The sequence below is a fragment of the Curcuma longa genome, chromosome 1, assembly GCF_044706935.1.
Source record: "Curcuma longa cultivar G26 ecotype Majalengka, Jawa Barat chromosome 1, ITB_CL_G26_1.1, whole genome shotgun sequence".
Lineage (NCBI taxonomy): Eukaryota > Viridiplantae > Streptophyta > Magnoliopsida > Zingiberales > Zingiberaceae > Curcuma > Curcuma longa.
Window position 1 is genome coordinate 13,693,989 of NC_133861.1, and position 24,846 is coordinate 13,718,834.

Consider the following 24,846-nt stretch of genomic DNA (forward strand, 5'->3'; position numbering starts at 1 on the left):
AAGGTTTATATATTCGCCTAAAAGAGCATCTCCACGTTCGCAATCTTGGGAGACCAGATCAGACAGTTGTTACATGCTCCTCCATTCATTGCATGCCACATTTATGTAGGAGAGCATCTAGGAAACTAAGTCTGACACTCATATGATTGTTTCTACGCTCGCTCGTAGTGCTATATTCAGGAATATTCATAGTAATCATCTGTAGGCCTTTGTAGGACGATTAGATTTTGAAGGAATTGTGGAATCTGTATCCTTTGGAGTCGGAGTGGTCAAGCTGATGAAGAAGTCGAGGAGGTGGTGTCCTCTGGAGTCAAAATGATTGAGCCAATAAAGGAGTCGAGGAGGCGATGTCTTCTGGAGTCGGAGTGACCGAACTCGATGAAGGAGTTGATGAGGTGGTATCATTTGGAGTCGGATGACCGAGCCGATGAAGGAGTTAAGGAGATGGTGCCCTCTAGAGTCGAGAGTAACCGAGCCGATGAAGGAGTCGAGAAGGCAGTGTCTTCTGAGTCAGGATAACCGAGCCTATAAATGGAGGAAACAAAGTTTTTGAATCGAGCTAATGAGGTTGAAATTGACTCTTTGACTTCCACTAAATCTTGACTTTTGATCTCTTGGTTTGATTATTGATTTGACTCTATCACGTATGATTCCTTTTTCTTACCATATCAGTGAGCATGAAGAGATAGTCATCATGATGGATGGATCATATGAGGTGAGTCAAAACAATCCAAGTAATGCAGTTGGGTTAGATGAGCGGAGCAAGACAATCTAGTAGGTCAATTGGTTAAGATGAATAATTATGTTGATAGTGTGATTCACGGTCCAATCTACATAGCTTAAAGTGCTTGCCTAAACTAACAAGCATGTTTGATTTGCTCAATTAGCCTTGTCTAACCCATCTATCTTGCTTAGCTCAATTGATCTAACAAATTAGCTAGACTAACCATTTGTCTAATCTAATTAACCTATGCAATCCATCCAATCTAGTTTTATTGTTTATCAATGTAATAATGATTCAAGAAGACTATAAAGTGATACGCTAAAATCACTTTTAGATTTGTTAAGCTCTCTAAAAACATTTTGTGTTTATTTGACAACTAAGTCATTAAACTATTTTTAAAATTTTCAAACCGTTTAAATAACTGTATAGGCATTTCGAAGATAAAGTGTGCTTGTTGTCAAATTTAATTTTTGATACACCCTCTAAGAAAATAATTGAATTTTTTATTTTTAGTTTTCTTTTTTCTATCATCTTCGTACTTATTCCACCGCATCTGCCACCCTTTTTTTTTATCTCTTTTCTCTGAGTGGGCTCATTAAGTAGGCCCGTAACAGAATCCAACAGAACGGCCCATTCAATATCAACGTCAGCCCCATCCGCCTCGCAGCACGCTCTGATGGCGGCGGCGACGCTGGCGAATGGCATGCGAAGAACGAAGCCTCTTCTCTCCTCCCCTACGATTTGTAACGCCGCCGCCCCATTCACGCCATCTCGCTCTCTTTCCTCGCCGGCGTACGACCTACCACTTCTTTCTGCCGATGACGAGGCCGTCGTCTCTTCGGCCTTTTCCATTCTGCGGGAGCTCCGCTCCAAGCGCCGCTGGACTTTCCTCAAGTCCGTCCACCACCCGACCGGCTTCACGCCCGTCCAGTTCGCCCACGTCCTTCTCCGCCTCCGCAACCATGCCCGCCTCGCCCTCGGCTTCTTCCTTTTCACCCGTCGCCACTCCCTCTGCAACCACGACTCTCTATCCTTCGCCGCCGCCGTCCACGTGCTAGCCCGCCATCGTCGACGCACTGATGCCCTCTCCCTCCTCCAGGCAGCCATCCGCTCCCTCGACACAACGCGCTTCCCCTCCTCTGCAGCTACTGGTGACGATGATAGCCCGCCGGAGATCTTCAAAACCCTAGCCAAGACTTACCGGGCCTTCGACTCCGCCCCCTTCGTGTTCGACCTGCTTGTACGGGCTTACCTCCAGGCCAAGCGGCTCAATCGAGCGACCCACATCGTCCGGATCCTGATGTCCCGTGGCATCCAGCCGTCCATCAGCACCGCCAACGCACTCATCCGTTCGGTGTCTCGCGCGAACGGCTCCGATGCGGGTTTCGAGGTTTACTGTCAGATCTTCAAGCCAGAGGCAGTCTGCAATGGAGTCAGCAAGAAGGTTAGGGTTTCCCCGAATCCCGGAACCTTCAACACCCTTCTCCTTGCTCTCTATCGCGAGGGAAATATGGAGAAATCAATAAAGATCAGAGACGAAATGGAGACTTTTGGATGCGATCCGAACGTCTTTACCTACAGTATTCTAATGGCGGGATTTTGCGATGAGGGCATGATGCAGGACGCAAAGAAATTGTGGGAAGAGATGGCGACCAAGGGAATCAAACCTGACATCGTCGCATTCAATACACTGATCGGCGGCCACTGCAGAGCCGGAGAGATGCAGGCCGCCGAAGATCTCTACAGGAAAATGACGTTGACCGAGATCGAACCTACCGTCACCACGTTCGAGCATTTGATCGGCGGCCACTGCAAGGGCGGCCGCGTTGATTCCGCTCTGCTTCTACATCAGGACTCGAGGAGAAGGGGATTTGGGTTGGAAGCCTCGGTCATCGACGAGTTGCTCGCGGCAGTACGCGAAAAGGGAAGAGTCGCTGAAGGGATGACAATTCTGAGGGAGGAAACGACGAGGGAAGGGTTTACGCCGAGCAGGAGGAGCTACGAGGTGTTGATCGGAGGACTCTGCGAAGAAGGGGAGGTGGAAGAGGCGGCGAAGCTTCAGGCAGAGATGGCTGGTAAAGGATTTGGGAACAGCGTCGAGGTTTACAATGCGTTCGTGGAGGGATACAGGAAGCGAGGCGATATTGAGAAGGTGGAGATGTTGAAGGATGAGATGATTACGATGGGCATAACGATAGAAGTGTACTAGTCTCTTGTGATCGTGATTATGCTTGCTTCTTCAGCCAAGCAGCAGCTCGATCTGTTTCCACTATTGGAAGTATTGAATTACCACACATATTGTTGATCACTGCAGTGACGAGCAAATTCTTAAATTTAAAGAACATTCTCAAGTCTGCTAATTGCTTCCACAATTCATCTCTTCCGTCGCCCTTCAAGATTTCCTCGGCCGCACCACCGCCCCGTGGTGCGACACGCACACCTGCGTGCCGAACTTGCAGCCGAGCCGCCGCACTAGCTTACCCCTGCTGCTAGACGCCGGTCCTCTGTCCATCCTCTCAATCGCCTTCCGCAAACTGGAGCACTCGCGCTCCAGCCCCTGCACCCGGCTCCGCATGCTGTCCATGTCCAACCTCAGTACCTGGTTCTCTCGTATCGCCGAGGATATCCTCCACGTCCCCGTCTCCCTTTTCTCCTCCATGGCCGACGCCAGCGTTCCCTCGTCCTCCTCGTCCTCCGATGCTGCCGTCGCCATCAGCGTGCCGGCGATCGCCCGCCGCAGCTGCAGCTGCTCGAAGAAGAGCACCTGCACCACCGTCCTCAGAGGCAGCCGTTCGTTCTGCGCCGCGTGCGTGCACGCCTCCAACGTCAATTTCTGGCAGTCCATGGCCCCGCACACTCTCTCCCTCTCCTCGTCGCTCATCCGGGGATGCGCCTGTGATACAGTTAAATGTCATTCATCACATTGACATATGAACAAACTCCTTGCGTGCGTAACGGGACTTCCGTGGTCGCCGTACCTTGAGGTAGACGTCGACAGCGCGATAGAGCCCGTCGTCGAACACCCTTGCCGAGTCCGGCAGCGCCAGTGCGAGATCGCAGAACTTGTCTGGCTTCAGGTTTGCATCGGACGCGATCTCCGAGAGGAACGAGTCCACCAACTTCCCTGCCATTAACAACTTGTTCTTATCAACACACATGGGTGATTCATCCTCGTTATCGTCCTTAGCAGAGTCGGCCGTGGCCGCTGTCGCCTCCATTTCCTCGAGGAAGTAGCTGATGATCCGCTCGATGTAGTCCACGTCGTAGAGCGTCTCGACGAGGTAGGAATAGCTCGGCATCAGTAGGTCGTCGAGCGTTGCGTGCTCGAGGTGCGACGCTATCTTGCGCTCCAGCACGCTCCGGGAATCTACCGACGCACGGAGGATGTTCGCCGTGCGGAGGAGACCGAAGAGGATGCGGGTGGTGACCTTCCCGGAGGATGAACTGTTGATCTTCTTGTTCGAATCTGGGAGGTTGCTGATGACAGTTTCCAGGAGTTCCTTTTGCTCCTCCTCCGATGGCAATGGGTGAGAGGCGGCGGAGGCGGCTGTCTTAGTGCTTGTTTGATGGTGATTCGAACGCGAGAGCCCCGGAATCGACCTCTTTGCGTAGGAGATGAGGGAGCCCTCGATCACCTCGGCACTTAGATCCTTGTCTTTCATCGCGGTGATCACCCGCTTGTAGAAAGGTAGGCCGAGGGTCGCGAGGTCCTCGAACCAGGAGTCTGCAACTGCTAAGGCAGATGTTACGCCCGATGAGCGGACGCCATTGCGCTGAATCCCGTCATCGACTCCGTTCCGTAGGGTGGGGACTGCGGACTGGGAGAGTTTTGTTGTCACTGTCCTTCGGCTGCCGCCGTAGGAGACGGGCCAGTCGAAAAGGGAGCTAACGTCGGCGGCGGCGGACGCGTGAGCAGTAATGGAATCGACGCACCGCTGGACCAGGCCGAGATCTTCGGCCATAGGGAGCAGATTCTCGCAGGCCTTGAGGGCTTTAATCGAGTCTCTCAGGCTTCGGAGCACGGACTTGGCAAAGAACCGCTCCGTCTTGGCGACGAGGTTCTCCTCCGCGAACTCCTCCTCCATCTCGAGGTACTCAGCGGCGCAGCGGACGGCGGCGACATTGCTGGCAGTGATCTCAACCTTGACTCCGTAGCAGAATTTCGCGGCGGCCTCGAATATCTCGGCGCCGCCGGGGCAGTCCGGTAGCGCAATGTGTTGGAAATCCTCGTCTACTTCGATCTCATCTTCCTCTCCACCTGCTGCGTTGTTCTGATGTCTCTCCGCAATCAATTGGTGAAGCTTTCTACTTTTAGACATCAAAGGAAACTGCTAACAAATCAGAGTTAAATATCGTCCAAAAGAAAGAAAGAAAAAGATAAAAATCTTGAGGCACAGCAGTTCACCTTGTGCAGATGAAAGCTCATCTCACCAACCTCGATAACAATATCAGTAGGCAAACCAGTAGTGCAGAACCATGCTTGGCCACTGGAGCAAGCTTTCTTGGCTGCCATTTCTTCCCTGTATCCAAATCTCCCTCAAGTCTTCCAATTGTTCAGTTGACCTTAAACCTGTTCGCTATTCTCTGCAAGATCCAATGTTTCGCTTATCACACCACTGTGCTGCAAGCAAGGGGAAGGCGAAGATTAAATGCTGCTCCTTGGTCAGCAGGGGATTCCAAGTGGGCGAGATGAACGAGGAGCATTTTAACAGTGGTTTACCTCAAAAGTAGTTGTCTTGCCCATTTACTAATCCGTTTGTACCTGTTTAATTGCAGGCTTTGCCTCATAATCCTCAGCAGGATCTCACTACGGTGAGGGAGGCATGGGAGGTGTTTGTTTAATGCCCCATAAGTGACTTTATGTTCTTCACCACCCAGCTCCTACCATTTAGTTGTTAATGGTCATGGAACCTTTTGCAGGCACAGATCAGAGCTCATCAATGTCCATCACCATTGCTGGAGCTCAGCATTAAAGACATGGGACAATCTCAAATGAGGTGGACTGAATGTGTTGACTGTCTCAAATTTCAAACTGGAAGCTAAAATGTCATCGCGTTCCAATATACATTGCCTTTTGTGAAGGAGATAAGTGATCTTGTCAATGTTACACAACTATAAAACAACTTAACTCAAAATCGACAGTTATAAATGCTATGCAAACTAAATATGTATATTGACCCAGAATGTCCTAGCACAATTCTATATCCTAAATGAGTTTTGCAGCTAGTGGCCTGCAACGTATATGCTTGTCAGTAAGCATTTGCACAAAATTCCCACGAGATGGCGAGCAAGAACAAACATGGATGGTGATGGCATCCTATGCTGATAGCCAACTACTCTCTCCCTACCTTATCCCACTAGTTGGATTAACTGTGTGAAGACATGTGCATATAGTGAAAGGATAAGATTATTATAAATACGAGACAGTAAGAGAGACGGGCAATGCCAATGTCAGGAGCAAGATTTGCATGGTCTAGTTTAATAGTTCTAGGAGCATTTCAAGCTGGATAGACACAGGATCATCACTTCACCCGCGACTAATGCTTGAACGTGGAGTTGAGAGTAGATTACTGACTACGTCCTGTTTGTGGCAAGTGGTCAAACAAAAGTAACAGGCGCACGCTGCTTTGGGGGGCAAATCAATGGCCTACGGCCACTTTTGGTGTTGCTGATGCAATCAGCTTGACTTGGTGATCATCTGAGTGCTAGCTTTTGAAGCTTTTGGCACGATCAGAATGCTACTAGTCTACCTTGCCATCATGGTGTTTCTACTTGTAGCTTGATGTCTGACTTACTGGAAATTCGCCAACATGTATGTGTGGCTTTGATGCTGCAAAATAATTGTCTTGAGCTGGCGCCTTTTGGTCAGACTAAGCATGCTATTTCCTCAGCATCAGAAGGATAAACAGTCAACATAAGTTGAAAGATCTTGCTTCCAGTAAATCTGGTGAATATAATCGTTCCATTCGTTGAAGTGGTGCAGCACATGGCAGCTCCAAACCTGCTCGGATGTCAGATTTGATAAGGGCACATAGTGATTGTTCATGTCGGTGTTTCATGCTCGGATGCCACATAATCATGAGGTTAGTCGTAGTATGCATATGAACAAACAGGTGGCGGCTAAAACACCATCGCTTCGTGCCATCTGACACAGGATATATCTTTAAAATGCTAAATAGAATTCTGCTCAACTTCATGAAGAATACTGATGTTTTCAGCTAACTGAAACTTTTTGACTGTCATGTAAAATAAACAGGATGAAACAAATTCTCCCAATGATTTGCATAGATCACTAAACAGAAACACTGTGACATAACTATAAACAAAAAATATTAGAAGAAACCTTAGCCCTTTCAAGGTTTTGGATTGCTCATGGAGCCATTGGAAGAGCAGCTCTGCTCGCTACTACCCAATTGGTAGTCGTGAACTGAAACCGGAGATACCAAAATGCCCAATAACTTGGCCTTCTCCACTTCCATACTCTCCGAGCCGCCCGCTTGAGACCTCTTCAGCCCCTTCCTAATCCTTTCCAACTCCTCCGCCACCTCCGCCATTGATGGCCTCACCTCCTGATGGAACTCCAAGCATCGGAATGCCAGTTCCGCAACCTTCCCCATCGAGGCCTTCGTCTCATCGTCCCAGTTCCCTTTAATGAACGGGTCGACGATGTCCTCCACCTGCCCTTTCCCTATGGCATTGACCGCCAGCGACGCCAGGTTCACTTCCCTCTCAGGCGCTCGACGAAAGTCCACGACCTTCATGGCCGTCATCATCTCCACCAGCACGACGCCGAAGCTGTACACGTCGCTCTTGTCGGAGAGGTGGAAGTTCTGGTGGTACTGCGGATCGACGTACCCCGGCGTCCCCTGCGGCGCCGTCGAGATGTGCGACGGCAACGATTCATCCTCCAACGGTATGCCCGCCCTCGACAGCCCGAAGTCCGACAGCTTCGGCCGCAGGTCGTAGTCCAACAAAATGTTGCTCGATTTGATGTCCCGGTGGTAGATCGGCGGCTGCACGGCCGTGTGAAGGTGTGCGACGGCGCTGGCGGTTTCCGCCGCGATGGAGACGCGGGCCGACCATGGGAGGCCCTCGCCGCGTTGGCGATGGAGGTGCTGCGACAGGGTGCCGTTGGACACGAATTCGTAGACGAGGATGTGCTCGCCGCGTTCGATGCAGCATCCAAGAAGGTGTACGAGGTTGGGGTGGCTGACGGAGGAGATGAGCTTGACCTCGTTGATAACGTGTTCGGAGTGGTCTACGTCGGGGTGCTTGAGCCTTTTGATGGCAACGAGGCCGGTTTGGGAGAATTTGCCGACGTAGACAGTGGCGTAGGCGCCGACGCCGATTTTGGAGGCGTCTGAAAAGTTGCTGGTGGCGCATAGGACGTCCTTGAGCGAGTAGACGGTCACGGCGCAGGATGTTTGGGAGAGGAGGCGCTGGGTGGTTTCCTCCCCTTTGCAGATGGTGAGGCGACGCCGCCGGATGCGGTGGCAGAGGAATGCTAGGCCAAGCAACAGCGAGACTCCCGCTGCAATGCCTGTAATTAAGGGCATATATACTAATCAAATCATAATTAATAAGGACATTTTAGAAATACAATTCTAATTAAACCTTTTATTTTCTTCACATTCTAATGTCATTCTAAAATATATAAATATTATTTTAAAATATCAAAAAAAACATTCTAGTGCCGTTCTAGTTGAAACTTCTGTTACCTCCCACTAGAACGCCGACGTTTGAACCGCCCTTGCAGGAGCCTGAAATGGAGCTTGAAGAACTGCACTTTTCTACTGCCCAAAGTACCCAGAAATACTGATTAAAAGAAAATTAAAATTGACAACCTTACAGAGACTAGTGACTGGGAAAAAAGAACATTAAAATACTTTGCTACTGGAACGTTAATCATAGGTGTCGAAAAACGAGAAATCTGCATGTCTATGATATAATAGAGGGCATTGAAAGCTAGTATCCCACCAACCAGTGAATCCTGCACAGCCAACAGTTGGGCAGCTCAGCTCTGCCTCATGTCTTGTTCGATTAATTAATGGGCACGGTTGGGCAGCCGCAGTTGCACTCGTAAGTCATAAAGTTCTATCAATTTCAACTACAACTTGCAGTTGCCATTAACTACTAGATTCTTTCAATCATAGTGGCCAACTTAAAACAGTCACCACTCAGCTTAGCTCTTATTTTATAAGTGAATTATGAAGATCAAGGGAAATCGTTGCGTTACTGAAATATCTTAATCGTGAAGCATTATTAGGTTGCATTGCCGATGATCAGAAGGATAAGTTTGAGGATTTGTTTCACTAAATTCTGATAGTATGGAGGAATTAATATTGACGTATAGATTAATCAATTCGAGCACGCAACAAGACTCACCTCTTCTGCAACCTTCGCCGTCGGTGAACCCGTCCCCGACGAACCCCTCGCGGCAGCTGCAACGAAAGCCTTTGGCCTCCCTACGTCTGGTGGCGGGCTGCGGCAGACGCACATGCGTGCATCTGGCGTTTGCCGCACAACGGCACTCGCCGTCGAGCCACCACCCGACCTCGACCTCGCCGAACACGAGCGACGCCTGTCCCACGTCGTCCTTGCTGTACCTGACCGCCGCGAACAGGAACTTGCAATTTCCCGTGTTATTGCTTAACTCGTTTCGCGGCAGGAGTTCGTCGATCTTGTCGCTGGAGAAGCAGTTGATGTTGTCGCCCTGCGGCCCGCACCTGGTCAGGTTTAGCCGGCGCGAAATGATCTCGGTGGAGATTCTGCAATCGGCCCTGCCATCCCTTTGGCATCCCCTCAGAAACAGAGCGTTGTTGGAAGTGGCGGCGTGGTGTCTCCCGAAGAGCCCCTCGGCAGCGACGCCGACGGGGCGGTTGCAGACCGGGGGCACGTCCAGTACGATCTTCTCGGACGTTATGTTTCTGACGCGATATCCACCGAGCTGCTTCTCTCCGGCGGCGGAGCAGTTCAGCCGAATCAGGCATCCGCCGGAAAAGCCAAAGGGGAAGGAGACAGACGAGGCGCCGCATGTCCGTTCGCACTTGGAAGCTTTCACGGTGGCATATAAGAAGACGAGTGCTCCAAAGAAGAAGAAGAAGAAGCCGTGATTTTGATAGGATGAATCCATTCTGCAATCTCTTCTACTGATCGAGTTGACTTCAACATAAAAGAGCAGAGGATTCACTTCTTTGATTTCCATGGGCAATGGCAGATATAATAATTGTCATTGGGCTGAAAAATCTGATCAATGGAGAGAGCACACTACTGAATTAATTGATGGGCTGCTGTTGAGTTCGTGGTGGTTGTTAAGCCGCCAAGTCTTAGAGCATTCAACGCCATGGCGGACCGAGGACAAAGAGCCAAGAGGTCAAAGATTGCATTAAAATTGGTTACTGGAGCAACGAGAGCACACGACGCAGTTACTTGAATCCATCAACTTAAAAAAAAAATAACTTAAATATTATTTTATCTGATTTTTTTTAAAAATAGAACCCTAACCTCTTGATCAGGATAAATCAAGGTGAAGAAGTAATGCGGTGAAGGTCGTTTCACAGAGGACACAGATTTTAATACAAATATTTTTTATTTAGGGTTAAAGTTATAAACATAGCAGGGCCGGCTCTGGCAGGGCAATTAGGACGACTGCCCACGATTCATAAATTGATAGGGTCCTAATTTTTAATTAAATTTCATATTTTTAACTTTTAATTATTGTCTCTCAAAAAATATTACAAGTATTTTTTGATTGGATTAAAAAAAAATTGAGTGATCAACTCTGTAATTATTTGCTCATCTATCCATTCAAAAAAAACTGAATAGTCAACCAATTTTTGAGCCCGATCCTTTTCTATTCATTCCATCAAGCACAAACACTAGATCTAGACAAGTTGTGAATCTCATCACCAGACTCTTTTTCTGTTCATTGTATGAGTTGTGGATCTCTGTCGCGAATTGCCCCCACAGATCACAAACGCTTCTACAGTTCCACAAGCCGTGAAAGTGCCCCTCCATATTATGTTTTATTATTCTTTGCTTATTGCTTATTGTTCATAATTATTTATCATCATGAAACAACTATCTAGATATCAAAAAAGATTAAAAAAAAAAGAAAAAGATGAAGAGATAACTCAAAGCTTAAGAGGTTCATTCAATAAATATTTTAGTAAAACATATCACATGACACAACAAAAAATTTAGTTCAAATTTTAACTAATTAATCAAATACAAATGAAGATTTTGTTGAAAATAAGAATGATGAAAATGAAGAATTTGTGAGAAACGAAAGTAATGAAAATGAAAAATTTATAGAAAATGAGAATAAAGATATTAAAGATTTTAATGATTTAAATGAAACTAAAATTGACAAAGTTAAAGATATTGATACTTGTGCTGATGATCAACATACAAATGAATATCCATGTTCGATATCAAGATATGATTTGAATATATTTGATCCAAAACTTTAGGATAATCTTGATACAAAAATGAGAAATTTACTTGTAGAAAGAGGTCATAAAAAATAAAATATTCTTAAATTTTCTTTAGATAAAGAATCTCGACACTTTTCTCCTACTTACTATGTTCATCAATTTCATGCTTGCAACTTTTATTTTTGTTTCCTTCTCTTATTTTTAGCGATCTTTAAATTTCTTCGTTGTATATTTTTCCTTATGCATCAAAATGCTTTTCTTGATATTTTAACATGATGAAATTTATACCTTTTAATTTGATGGAGCATACAAGAAAATATTATGAGCGATTATCAAAAAAATTTAATGTTCGATGACGATCTTCGTCCAGTTTGGAGCTTCTTCACTACGAAGAAGAAAATGAGTATTTCAATAGAATTTGTAGTGACAATTAAAAAAAATCCTGTATTTTTTTATTATTTTTTATATGTTCTAAATATTATTTAGAGTATCGTTATCATTTTCAACAAGAGAAATTATTCTTTTATGTCTTGAAACTCTAGTTGCTTGTAGAACATTATTTCGTATAAATTTCTTTTTTTATCTTGGAACTCTTATTGATTGAAAAACATAATTTATCAAGTTTTAAAAAATTAAATATGCTGTTGTACTAAGGTCTAAAAATTATAATTTCATTCAAAATCCTTGTATAACAAGAACCGACTTTGAACAGAAGAATGACTAGATGAAAATACAGTTTAAATTAAATAAATGTTTTAGTATTTTGTTGCACCATCGTCTGAGTTTTATCATCGCCACGCATCTTTATGAATTTGTTGCCACCTTTCGAATTAGCAAATGTAACACTCAAAATATAGACACGAAGTCAACGTGAAGTTGGTTGTGCAGAGCCTTAGCAGCGCCAAGGACAAATTATTTTAAATAATATTGTTCCCGTCAAGAGCAGCTTCTGGATGTGCGACCTTTCCCCAGCACCACTCCCAAAGAACAGTGGGTGAAGACACCAAGTGTCGCCAGGGACTTGCAGGCACATACACCGTGAGAAGGAAAGTCGGTGTGACCTGCGCGACCACTCCGATGCCTAAGTTAGCTTTTGGAGGTGAAAGGGAAACGAAGAGAAAGTGACTAGAGAACAGAGAATGCATACCTCCCCTTGCTGAGAGGGGTTCTCCTTATATATCGGAGATGAAGATAGTACCATGGAAAGAGTGAGGTGGGGGTTACTGCTGGAGTGAGGGCCGTACGAGTAGGGGAGTGGCGCGGGAATGGTGGAAGGCAGGTGATGGTACTTTCAGGGGCAGGGGTGTACTTCGGACGGTGGGTCGCCATACCTGACAGAGAAATGTCAGACTACAGTACAGACGGAGGAGTGGTCGATGGGGTACGGGGGCAGCTTGTGCTGGAATCGGCTCGAGTGAATCGAAGATGCTGACCAGCGGCATGGCGGGGAGTCGACTCGGCAATGTCGTCTATCGGGCTGGTAAGGGGTCGACCCGATAATGTCCTCCGAATCCTGTGATGAAGAACCGGCCTTTCGGACTCGGATCGGGCATATCCGGTAGTTACCCAGGGATTCGGATTCGGACTACGGGGCCTCGGCTGCATGCTTGCGGGTTGTTGACTTGGGTCGGTCGTCACTCCCGATCCGACCCGCCTCCGTATCCTTACGACCATAGCAAATATTATTTTTATAAGAGTCCACAACAGATCAATTACTCTAGGATAACACACTAAATACATAAAAGTTTTTTATGCGCGACGTATATAATTATTAAGAAATAATTTATTTAATTTAATCTAAATATAATCGAGACATTTGTTCACAAATCACAATAGGCCTTGTTCGTTTGGCGCACATTTGTCCGCTTCCTTCTTCTTACATAGGCAAATTCGGACACATGGGCAAATTCATATTATACTAGTCCACATTTATCACGTGCTCACAAACATTTCTGTTCGGCTTTTGCTCGCACAAACATAGTATGATAGTATCTTCTACGTATTTTACACGTGCGCCTCGAACAAGAACCCAATACTAGCGGACCGCTGCGGTAGGTAGTGGCGCACCGACGAACCCAACCCAATCAGCTTCTCGGTGGGGGGCTGCCAGGTACCGTCGCTCGCGTCGGTCTTCACCGATAACGACGGCCGCGACTCCTCTTCGGGGGCCTCCTCCGCCGCCTCCCATCCGACCACTCGCCACACCTTGACCGACTTGTCGAGGCTCCCACTGTACACCACGTATCGCGGCTCGTCCCGGTCGCTCTCCTCCTCCACCACCAGGCACTTGACGGGGCCCTCGTGGCCTTTGAGCTCCGCCATCATCGAGTGCTGCCCTCGCCGGTCCCCTCCTCCCTCCTCCACACGCACAGGGTCTTGTCAGCGGACCCGCTCACCACCAGGCTACCCTTCGCGGCGAGGCACAGGACCGCCATCCGGTGTCCACGAAGCTCCCCACCGTAAGCCAGCCGCCGCCTCGATCCCTCCCACCTCCAGTAATGAACCGATCCGTCGGACGTGCCGCAGTACACCGTCCCCGCAGACTCCGCGACCGCCACTGAGGTTACCGCGTTGTCCTGCCGCAGCAGCGTCTGCACCAACACATGCCTGGTCGCGCCGGCCTTCCCGATCGCTTCCCTTCTCCACACCTTCATCGTGCCGTCCGCCGACCCCGTGAACAGAATTCCCCCGAACCCGGTCGTTACAGAATTGACCGCGTCGTCATGAACCTTGATGGACTCGAGGCACTTAGAGTCCGATATCCGCCACACCTTCACCGTCTTGTCCCACGACCCGGAGTATAAAACGCCGGCCTTCTCGTCGAGGCTTAAGCACGAAACTGCGTCGAAGTGGCGAAGCCACACGGCTCTGCGGTGGCGGCGCACCTCCACGTAGTTGCTGGGGTTGATGGAACTCCGCAGGAAATCCCTCAGCCTGGGGAGCGTCCCCACGCGCTTGTGATCGGCCGACGAGGTCTTCTTCCACACGCGAATTTTGCCGTCTTGATGCCCTGTAAAGATCCTTTCGCCGGCAAGGACGATGGCCTTGACAAGACCGCTACTGGACTTGAAGCCGGAGAGTTCGCGCTGGCCTTTCCAGACTCGGATGTTGCGGCTTTCTGAGCCGGCGTAGAGGAGCCCTCCGGCGGCAGCGAGGGAGTAGATGTGACCCTCCTCACGAACAAGCGATCCGACGAGTCGAGCGCCAGCGGTCTCCTCTGCAGAGACTGGCGCGGGGAGGAAGGCCCATGGTGACTTGGCGAAGGGGGATGCGCCGCCGGGGCTCCATGGGAAAAGACCGTTAGGGGAGGCCTCGCCGCTGGGCGGCCGGCTGTCGGAGTGGTATCGGGGGCTAGAACCCCCGCCGCTGCAGCCGTTGCCACTTGGGAGCTCGTCGTCGGATTGAACCATGGCATCGGCCCTGAACATTTCGAACAATTTCGAGGAGTACTGCAGGGATCCCTCTCCCATCGCTGTTAAAATTCCTGTTTGAAGCTTGGAGATTAAGTCTACGAAGGACTAAATGAAGAATATTTCGTCTCGAAGGAAGCCGAAAGTATTGGAAGCTAAATGACAAGAAGAAGCAAAGAAATCAAAATACAACTGAAGGAAGGGGCCATTCCAGATGTGATGTATAAATAAGCTAGGCCAAGGCACAAGGTCTTGCCACGTGGAAAAATTGACTTCGAATGCACGTAATGCTTTTGATCCACAGTACTACACACTTCGCAGCGCAACCAGTTTTCATTAAGCACACCATGTGCCATTCAATCACATGTCTTATCCCAAACAGCCAACGCTAAATGGTTCCCTTGTATGAATGCCATGCGGTCGCACTACCAAATCTCCAAAGACACCTCCACCTGTCTCGCATCCAACACTCGACATGAAATCGTCCACGAAGACAGGCAGGCATAAAAAGCCTATGACTTTGATTGTTGAGAAGGATGCAAATTAGGTTTCTATTCGTTGAAACGGTATTATATTAAAGAACGCTCAATGCCGCAAGGACAGGTGGTCTTTAATAGATAAAAACAAAATGGCGCACACCAGAAGAAAAAGGCAAATAAAAAGCGAAGAGCTTATCGACACGGCTTAACTTATCAAACCCTACACATAATCCTTCATCAATCAGTTTCTACTGGATGCCACAAAATCAACCCGGCCCAAAACCGGGCTCAGTCTTAACTCGCCGGTTCAGTTTCGTTCGGAACCGGGCCTCACCACGTGTCGTGGTGTATAGCGGTAGGTCAGGCCACAGACTCCACTCGAGCCGAAAAGCCGCCACGTAACAGTAATTCTAACGGCTGCAGACTGCTGTTGAGGAAATGATAACCTACCGCAATGATTGGGACGACGAAGCAGCCAGAGGAATACGACACATCCGTTGGCTGTTTCCGTTACGTGGCATGCTCTTCTGATGCATTGAATTCGCAGGGTGATTTCGAAGATCATGTTCGTTTAATTAATAGGACGGACGAGGCGTTGCTAGATTTTGTTTTTTTTTATATTAGATTTTTTCGGTGATTTTATTAATCAGTGTTATAAAATATTTCATGATCATGGCTACTACGTGGCTTTCTGTTCGACGGGCGCTGCACGTAGCTAGGGAACAGTAGGCATAGGCGGGAACACGCACGCACCGTTGAGTTAAATTAATCGGGCCTGCAATCGACGAGGCACGCAATTAACTAAGCCTACTGCACCAGGCGTGGCATTCTGCAATATGCTTAAATTGAATATTGTTCTTCTATATTAATTGTATAATTGCTAGGTGACGACGGCAGATACATGTCTAAGTGAACAAAAACATGGGCTGGTCATTTTTTTAGATTATCTGATTCTGACGAAGGCAAATTTAACTTTTTATGAACTTTTTCAGCAACGTGTTTCGGACCGAGCGGAATTCTTGGATACGGAGATCTAATCTGCGGTTCCGTAATGATGGTAAAGGTCAAACTGGATGGATTTGCACAGCCGACGTTTTCTTAAGACTTGTTTAATTAAGCGTATGAGAAATGACGTTGCTCGTTTTTTCCATGCCATTTTAAGGTTTTTTTTAATGATTTTTTTTAAAAAAAATGGATAAAATAATTTTCTTTCTAAAACACAAAAGATATTATGTAAAATATCCTTAAAACATTTATCAATTAAATATTTTTTTATCCATCTAAAATCACTTTGACCTTTCAATCAGTTTAATCTCTTAGCATTTTGGTTAAATGCTCAAGTCGTGAGTCAATTCGACAGCACATTTAATTTTTATTTTAGAAATAAATATATATATATTAAAAAAGATTATTTTGATTTTTAATCATGTATATATTTAATAAAGTAATGGTTGGCATAACTTTAAAGTGACGTCTCTCACACATTAAAATTATATGATTTTTTAAATATCTTCAATATTTTTAAAATTTTAATTTATAAGATAATTATCAAATAAAGTTAAGAAGAAGTCACATCTTTAATGATACGATGGGCGTAAAAGATCCAATATTTTTAAATTTCAAGTCACAAAATTATTAATTTTTCTCCACCGAAGCTGATTAAATTATATGGCACCGTACTGGTTATCATTTACAAATTAAAACGCAAGTGACAAAATAAAAATAAAATAAATTTGCCGAGAAGAAATGAGACAGACTTTTATTAATGTGATCCTTGTGAGATTTAGAGCACTTAAAATATAATTTGCCTAGTTTAATTAGTTTGCAGGTGTGCGATGAAGCACGCAGCAGGCTTAATTAGTGGAAACAGTGTCTATAATTAATTGAAAGTAATCTTATATTATTCGCGTGGATTACATCACTAATTGCAATGTGTCTGCCGATCCTGAAGCAACTTGGCACTTCGTTTAAATATTTCTTAAATCGTTTGATATTTTATTAAAATGACTTAATAATATTATAAGTAGTTAATTTTTTTAATCCATTAATTTTGAAAATGTTCGATCTAAAAATTATTTATCCGTTTCGAACTTTATCCGTTTCGAACTTTATTGGGCCAAGCATTCTTTGGTGGGCTTCGATACTAAGCAAACTGGGAGTTAGACCAACGGACTTATTTCCGAGGACGAAAACGCCCAAGGTCATCACGGAATTGAAGCGCGAGGGCTTCGGCACTTTGGCTGTTCGTCAAGGGCATCGTCGTCCATTCGGAGCTTTAGGAATCTGGTTCGGCCGCCATGGCGGAGCCAGATTCCCCTCGGAGTCCGATCTCTACCTTCCCGTTCCTATCGTCCTCGCCGTACTCGCCTGACACCCCTAGAGGACTCCCACTCTCGCCGCTGAGCTCGACCTCAAGTCCCCGACCGTCGAAATCTCGATCGCGCCTGCGTGGGGGGTTCAAGGTGGCCGCGCCCTTGAACAACTCGCAGCAGTCGTTGCTGCTGCCGCGGGCTCGATCGCCTTTGGCCACTCCGGAGCCTAAGAAATCGCTCTTGCTCTTACAGAATCCAAACCCTCTGGAGCAGCAATTTCGCCGGAAGCTACTTGAGGGGGCAGCGGTGGTTGTGCCGGGTGCGCAGTATCATCCGCAGGCTTTGCTGCTCATCACAGATGGCGAGCCTGCGGGGTACGACTCCAAGTTCGAGGATCTGCATCCTGAATCGCAAAAGATTCTACTTCAGCTCGAGTATGCCAGTTTTACATTTTACTCTCTTGCGCTTTTGCTCCAATTTCCGGAATATACGTAGCTTCTTTACTGCGTTAGTTGTTTCTAACTTACTTGTTCTTCAGGCGATATTGGTGGATTCTAATTAGTCTGTTCTCGTGGTGATATTGCTTGTAGGGCATGGATTCATGAGTACAAGGATGAAAGTAACAGATTGGATCAATGTAGTCGGCTTTTTGGTTCATCTGTGTTAATTGATGCCTTTGAGCTTCATTCTAACAGGACTTGCAAGGTTTAACCATTACTTTTTAGCTGCACATTTTTCTCCATTTATACATCCAAGTATAGTAGTTGCTGGCACTGCCCTCTCCATTTCTACAAATGACTTTCAATTTTTTTTTTAATTATCAGAGGTTTTAATTAGTTTACACACAACATGATGCTACATTTGTTATTATTGAATTGCCACTACTATAGTTTCTTTCGTGGCAACTAACCATCTTCTGCACATAATGTGACTAATATTTATGATACATTGGATCAACTTTACTTTAAACCCTATAAGAATTGATAGATTGTTGTCTCTCTGCCTTCTTAAAATAAGAAGAGATGGTAGCTCATTTGCACTTCATTTGCAAGGGGGATGAGATACAACAGTAAAGAGAGGTAAGTTAATTAGGCTAGTCTTATCTAGTACTGAAGTTAGCTACGGTGAAATAGAGCAAGATATCATTCTATACTTCCAATAAGGGTACGGGAAAAAGAACTGTGAAAGTGTGTTCAGCCATTTTGAAACTTTTGAATCTTCTATTAATACAAAGTCAAGTAATTAGTTCACAAACATTCTTCTGTCAATTAAAACAATAGAAGTATATGGTCCACATACTTTTCGCCAATTTTAATTATTTTGCATGAGCATTATCCAACCAAGTTTCACCTAGCATGATAAATTCTTAATTTGATATGTTCTAATATTCTTAATCTGCTCATTGAGTTTTTCAATTTCTTGGTGCTAATTGAATCTTATCTTTATAATGTTAAAAATCTGCCATAATGTTTCTGGTACTTCTACAAGAGCTATGAAAAAAAAAATCTATTGCTAATTATTCATTTTAAACATTCTTATCATTGTAAATACAAATTAGTAGCGATGACTATGATCTATTTTTTGTCAAATGGTGAGAAATAGTAATGACAGGTTTTCTTTTGCAGGAACTTGGGGTTATTTGTGCTGCAATAGAAAGGCAAAGAGTTTCATTGCAAGAACATTTGACATTTGTGAAAAGAATGTTGTTGGATGCAGAAATTGTTGTCCAGTCATTTATGATTCTTAGCCAATTCTTCTTTCATCAAAATGTTTTAACTGTAGGGGATATTTCTCATGAGAATATGTGGAGTGCAGCGTGGATTTCTGGTTTCAATAATGGGGTTCCGAAAAAGCCTTCAACTTTTATGGTGAATACAGTCGCTAGACATGAGATGTGCCTGAATGAGATTTACCAGTGCGTCGAACATTTACACCAAGTGCTCATGAATGATACTAGAATGACACTCTCAGATGCTTTAAAGGCTTTGTCAATCACTATCTCTAATACACATGACTTCTTCATCTACATAGTTTCCAAGGTTAGAATTTAGGTGTGTTTCATGACTGCTTTATACTATTTTTGATAATGTAAATATTCATTAAATTGCTCTTTCATGCATTGGTTTCATCATAGAATATGTTGCACATTTGCTACTTAAAAATATCCGTAATCAACTTTTGATATAGATATACTTCAAACACCATATATTGACTGAATACTGTCCCAGTCTAAGAAAAGTTACACAGGGGTGCAGATGTCTGGTAGGATTACACATTTGTCTTGAATTTAGTTTCTCTAACTAGAAACCCTTTAATCAGTACAAACAACTATAATTTTAGACATTTTGACTTGCTTTTAGAATTATACACTCACATGCGGCTTGTCTGTGCAAGGTGGAAAGACTTCATCACTGTATTGAATCCATGAAAGAAGCATATCTTGCTCATCAGCATCGAGCAGGGGAAGAGAAGTGATCCATTTCTCGAGGGTATGAAAAGGGAAGAAGCTCCCAAACTAGTTCATTCATCAGTTCGCTTTTCAACTTCCCCATAACCAACTTTTCAACTTGTTGGAACCAGTGCTGTCTAAGCATTCCACAATTGTTTACTTTGTACTAAGGTTTGCAATGACATCTTCTACCCAACCTTAGCTAGTTTATCCATCTAGTTCTCTACCGTTGGCTGCAATTCAACATGCATGTCTCAATGTTTTCCCTTGAAACATCAGTCTCTTGCTACAGGTATCTCAAAATCTTACTTGGAAATTTCATTCTGATTAATTACGTTTAATTTATATTTCTTGTGATTAAATATGGACAACTTTTTAATTTTGCTTACTTGCCTCTAACTTGTGTTTCTTATTAATTTCACAAAGTGCAGAAAAAGTTCCAGCAAGTAGTTGCAGTAACAGGAGCGAATATGTCGTCAGCTAAGGCAAGATGATGATCCTACGTTCTTATTCATAACTTCCTCTTAAAAGTTCAACTCTTTGTAGATCGAAGTAACAATTTGTTAATTTCAACTAAAGACGTACGTTTCGTTGATATCTGTGTTAGAAGCGGGATTTTGAAAATCTAGCATTTTAACCAATTAATCCAAATTCAAATAGAAGTTTAAATTTAGCTATAATATTTAAATATTCAGAAAATAAAATAAAATTAGGCTTATTTGATTTACACACTGAAATTATTGTCTCTTGTAGTGTAAAGGATATGATAGTTCTTTTTCAATAGTAGACAAGCAATAGTCCAATGCAGGTGCACCATAATTCTTTATCGCAATGTAACCTCAAAAGAATGATTAGAAGCTTCAAGCCCCTTGGGCTAAGATGCAGTGGTAGGGTGTTGTCGCATTCTTAAGTATTTTTTATGATGAATTATCAGATGAATTTTTCGATCTAATGTTGGATTATTGAGTTGTCGAGTTTATTTTTATGATGGATGAAAAATATTTATGGGATTGAACCGGATCAATCTAAAGGATTGGAGATTTGATGTCACTTGTAAAAAAAAAAAAAACAAAGCTTCATGTAACATATTTAGAGGAATACATAAGTTCTAATCTAATGTTGCACCATTGTAATTGAGCACCTAACAATCTTGTTTTCTCAACCAACCACGTCGTGATTAGCTGGTAATGTAATATGGAAGCTAAATCCTTTGTTTATTTCCACTTACTGCGTATGTCCTTACATCATCACTAGCTGGTGGTTCCAGATCAAATTTGATTCATCCTCTTTTTTAGTGGTCCACAAATTCAATGGTTTGTTTTATGTCTAGACAGATCGCATCGAGTCAAAGTCTACATTCAAAAGTAGTGGTTTCAAAGATTTGATCAGTCAAAATAAAATATTTCAAGCCAATTGTTCAATAAATCTAAACAATTAAGATAAATTTTGCATGTGGTAGTGTACCTATATTCATAAATTTTGCATGTGGTAGTGTACCTATATTCATAGTTTGTGTTACATTTCATTGGACCGTAGAATTCCGGTTCGGTTTATCGTAAATTGGGAACCGCTGATAAATTCCATGGCCGGTTCTACATGTCTTCTCGAGTCTCCCTTTCCTTTGGGGCTCGGCTCCTCCCGGGAATGCTTCTCTTCCCAAATCGTAACCCTAGTTTTTCCCTCGATCCTTTCGACGCGGATCGCCGAATCTCGTGGCCATGGCAATTCGACGGACCGTCTATCTCTCCGGCTACGTCGCCGACGCCGTCGGAACCCGTTTCCGATCAATCAACCAGTCCGTCGGTCGTCCTCTCGCCTCCCTCTTGGCCGCTCAGTGCGCAGAGCATGATTCTTCTTTCCAACTCGGATCGAGGAGGAGCCGTGATGTCACCGATACACGGTCTGCTGTCGCCTCCGCCGCCCCCTCTTCAGCTCCCGGGGCCAAGGATCAGTCTGCCGGTCGTCCCCCCGCCTCACTCTTCCCCGGTCACGGTGCGGAACATGAGTCTTATTTTCATGTCGTATCGAGGAGGAACCTGGATGTCCCCCCTGCGACACCGACTGCTGTCGTCTGTGCCCCCTCATCAGCTTCGGCAGTCAAGGATCCGATAACTAATCTGACAGTTTGCTTGATCTCCGTCTTTGCCTCTGGATCTGGATCGTTGAGCGGCGCCGGCGCCCTTGGGGTCGCCTCTTCGTTGTCGGTCGGGTTTAAGCCATCTTCTTTCATCCCATTCTTCCAAGCATCAAAGTGGTTTCCTTGTAGTGACCTCCTCCCCGGATCAGGAGTTGGCCCGGAGGATAAGAAAGAGATAATTACTTTACATCCTGCTAGAGATGAGAAAAAAGGAGGAAGAGTTGTTTCTTCTGCACATGCGAGTGAAGAGAAAAAATGCTCCTCCGAAGCCTCCACAGTTTCATTGATGGAAGGTTTTGATATCAAAGGAAACAATGGAACTAGTGTCGCAAATCATTGGTTCTCTCGCTTGTTTGGCTCCTGTTCGGAAGATGCAAAGGTGCTAATAGCTGCTGTGACAGTTCCTCTGTTGTCTGGATCACGCTTGGCGGAGCCTAGGTCGATTCCCACAAGGTCGATGTACCCAACGCTGGATGTAGGAGATAGGATTCTTGCAGAGAAAGTAATAGTCTTCAACAATTTTTTGTTTTATTTCATTTATTGTATTCGTTTGGTTATATCTTTTGGCTATATTTTGGATATGTTATTTACGATTGTTTTTTTTTTAATGTTCCTATAGGTTTCTTATTGTTTCAGGGAGCCTGAAATTACTGATATTGTTATCTTCACTGCTCCTCCAATTCTCCAGGTATGATTCATTTTATTGTTGCAAGTATTTATTTTTTCCCAAATTAGTATATGAAGCATCTTTTGTTTATAATTAACTTTTCTGATATAAAATCATTGTATCTTGTATATAGCAACATGGGTATAACTCTGCTGATGTCTTTATAAAAAGAGTAGTGGCCAAGGCTGGCGATTATGTTGAAGTATGCTTCTAGTCTCATTGTAGCAATTCACATGCTTTAGAATTTTTTTCATTTGTAGGTTATAGTATGCTTACAATTTACTATGGTTATTCTTGTTTCTCATTTAGGTTCGTGATGGTAAATTATTGGTGAATGGTATCATCCAGAATGAGGAATTCATTCTAGAGCCTCTTGATTATGATATGGAACCAATGGTATGATCAATTAATTTGATTTGAAATATTTAATTTTAGTTTTTAAAGTTAGTCTGATTGCTGCTGCTGTTGTTGTAAAGTTACTCTGATTGCTAGAAATGAGCATTACAATTTTTTCACATACTAATGTGTTTCTCTTCTATAGATGATGGTATTATACATACATTAGAATACTTCCTTCTAGCCTAGTATATATGACTAGTCGGTAGTGACATTCTCTAAAACTTTTATCAGATTTTTGTAGTGCTGATTGCTAATGCTTTGGTGTACTATGTTCACAAATTTTACTAGAAAGAAATACATGTGTGCTGATTTTTAGCCTTTCACAACAATGTTTGGAAGGATTTTTTTATATAAAATAGCTCCTTTCTAAGAATAGAAAAAGGAAATAATCACTATAAACCTTGTCTAAGTGAATAGAATTTGAGTCATCATCAACATCAACATCTATCATGTTAGTGTCAACTATTTGGGAGCGACTATATGGGTCTTACCTCTCCATTATCCTTTATGCAAAGTTGCATCACTAGTAAAGTAAATAGGTGTAGGATTCACTTAAAATGATGACCATCATTGAAATGAATATTATTAGATAGGCTTTTTAACCTGTAGATCATGTAATGATTTTTATTTTTATTTTGATGTATATTTTATAATTCTTCTCATAGTAACTAATCACTGCTTTTTTCTTAAATAAATAGCTTATTCCTGAGGGCTATGTCTTTGTTCTGGGGGATAATCGTAACAACAGCTTTGACTCTCACAATTGGTGAGCCTTCTGAAATAAATTTGATTGGCTAATAGCTTGAGTTTTTCTCCCTGAAATTCTGAAATTTCTCATTCAACACTAATTTACATTGGCCATTGTCTTATAATTATTCCTCTCTATGCAGGGGACCACTCCCAGTTAAAAACATTCTTGGAAGGTCAGTTCTGCGCTACTGGCCCCCTTCAAAAATTTCAGAAACCATCAACGAGCGCACCAAATGCAGCGCATAGTGTGGCTTAGTTATCTCTAGAAGAGATTCATTTATTTGTCAATTAATGAATTAACAATGCAGTCTATACATCCTTCTGAAATTGCAGGAGTAATACGACGGTTCTTTGGATGAGTAAGTGGATGTAGAATTGTAAATATGACGTTTAAGAGTATCATCATGTGCATCTCAAACTGTTCCGTTTTTTTGTATCTGCTTTTGTCCATCATGAGCTTATTTATGGGTAGGAAAAAGATCGGATGTGTATTTGTTAAAAAAATTATAGAGCTGCATATTTGAACTATGGTGGCATAATCATGCGACTGAAGGGAAGTTCTGTTGTAAACCAGGAAAGGAGAGGAAACATGTTCATCATGCATTAGAACTGCATTATTGCTTGGCCAACCGACATTGGGTACAAGAAAATTAGAGAGCTCAAGATTGTGCATCTTCACAGTTCACGGGATAGGCTGATCGTGTGCTTTGGTAGTTTGTTCGTTGAATAATTTGTCCTTAGTTCATTCCATTAATACCTTACGATCACAAAATCCAATTACATTCTTGATCATTATCTTTGTTTTGGAGACGACAAATGCAGCAATTCTTGGGGGAATATATTGCATAGCCATTTGGCATTCTGGCACCGGTTTTTGGCGAAATTAGTTACTGTAAAGTTTCTGAGTTGGAATACTTTTGTATTCTCTTGTCGTTTTACTGTTACTGTACTTAATGAGAGTAGTAAAGAGCCTTATGCTTTGTTTTAAAAAGTGTCATCCCCGTTAATCGTGGCAATTTCTGGATTCTTTCTTATGAAAGTGGATAGCATAATATTGGAGTTGCAAGATTGGCTTTAAAGCGA

General features: G+C 44.0%; 5 protein-coding genes and 1 pseudogene across 7 annotated transcripts; 3 read left to right on the plus strand and 3 right to left on the minus strand.

Moving 5' to 3' along the window:
* Positions 1–1,361: 1,361 nt before the first annotated feature.
* LOC141846094 (uncharacterized) lies at positions 1,362–3,022 on the plus strand. Its single transcript, XM_074734083.1, has one exon. The coding sequence runs from the start codon at positions 1,401–1,403 to the stop codon at positions 2,931–2,933; it is 1,533 nt and encodes a 510-aa protein (XP_074590184.1). The 5' UTR covers positions 1,362–1,400; the 3' UTR covers positions 2,934–3,022.
* Positions 3,023–3,105: 83 nt separating this feature from the next.
* On the minus strand, positions 3,106–5,577 carry LOC141844315 (BTB/POZ domain-containing protein At5g66560-like). The gene is made up of 4 exons (XM_074732356.1): positions 5,445–5,577; positions 5,130–5,308; positions 3,703–5,052; positions 3,106–3,617 (listed from the first exon to the last, which is right to left on the minus strand). The coding sequence occupies exons 2-4, from the start codon at positions 5,235–5,237 to the stop codon at positions 3,117–3,119; spliced, it is 1,959 nt and encodes a 652-aa protein (XP_074588457.1). The 5' UTR covers positions 5,238–5,308; positions 5,445–5,577; the 3' UTR covers positions 3,106–3,116.
* A 1,375-nt stretch (positions 5,578–6,952) lies between these two features.
* Positions 6,953–9,955, minus strand: LOC141842173 (wall-associated receptor kinase-like 21). The gene is made up of 3 exons (XM_074730401.1): positions 9,110–9,955; positions 8,443–8,517; positions 6,953–8,264 (listed from the first exon to the last, which is right to left on the minus strand). The coding sequence occupies exons 1-3, from the start codon at positions 9,927–9,929 to the stop codon at positions 7,078–7,080; spliced, it is 2,082 nt and encodes a 693-aa protein (XP_074586502.1). The 5' UTR covers positions 9,930–9,955; the 3' UTR covers positions 6,953–7,077.
* Positions 9,956–13,067: 3,112 nt separating this feature from the next.
* LOC141832928 (protein JINGUBANG-like) lies at positions 13,068–14,750 on the minus strand (annotated as a pseudogene).
* Positions 14,751–17,336: 2,586 nt separating this feature from the next.
* Positions 17,337–20,393, plus strand: LOC141847262 (nuclear pore complex protein NUP58-like). Of its 2 annotated transcripts, none has more exons than XM_074735260.1 (5): positions 17,337–17,795; positions 17,952–18,066; positions 18,987–19,400; positions 19,756–20,102; positions 20,237–20,393. In XM_074735260.1, the coding sequence occupies exons 1-4, from the start codon at positions 17,347–17,349 to the stop codon at positions 19,834–19,836; spliced, it is 1,059 nt and encodes a 352-aa protein (XP_074591361.1). In that variant the 5' UTR covers positions 17,337–17,346; the 3' UTR covers positions 19,837–20,102; positions 20,237–20,393. The 2 variants fall into 2 exon arrangements, with proteins under 2 accessions (XP_074591361.1, XP_074591370.1); XM_074735269.1 differs by having other exon boundaries at positions 20,242–20,393.
* A 1,038-nt stretch (positions 20,394–21,431) lies between these two features.
* Positions 21,432–24,799, plus strand: LOC141846481 (thylakoidal processing peptidase 1, chloroplastic-like). Of its 2 annotated transcripts, XR_012603339.1 has the most exons (7): positions 21,432–22,449; positions 22,567–22,635; positions 22,748–22,816; positions 22,924–23,010; positions 23,712–23,779; positions 23,904–24,122; positions 24,338–24,799. XR_012603339.1 is itself a non-coding variant. In XM_074734524.1 (6 exons), exons 1-6 carry the CDS (start codon positions 21,529–21,531, stop codon positions 24,007–24,009), a joined length of 1,320 nt encoding a protein of 439 aa, XP_074590625.1. In that variant the 5' UTR covers positions 21,432–21,528; the 3' UTR covers positions 24,010–24,195. The 2 variants fall into 2 exon arrangements, 1 of the variants encoding a protein (XP_074590625.1); XM_074734524.1 differs by lacking the exon at positions 24,338–24,799 and having other exon boundaries at positions 23,904–24,195.
* Positions 24,800–24,846: the final 47 nt, after the last annotated feature.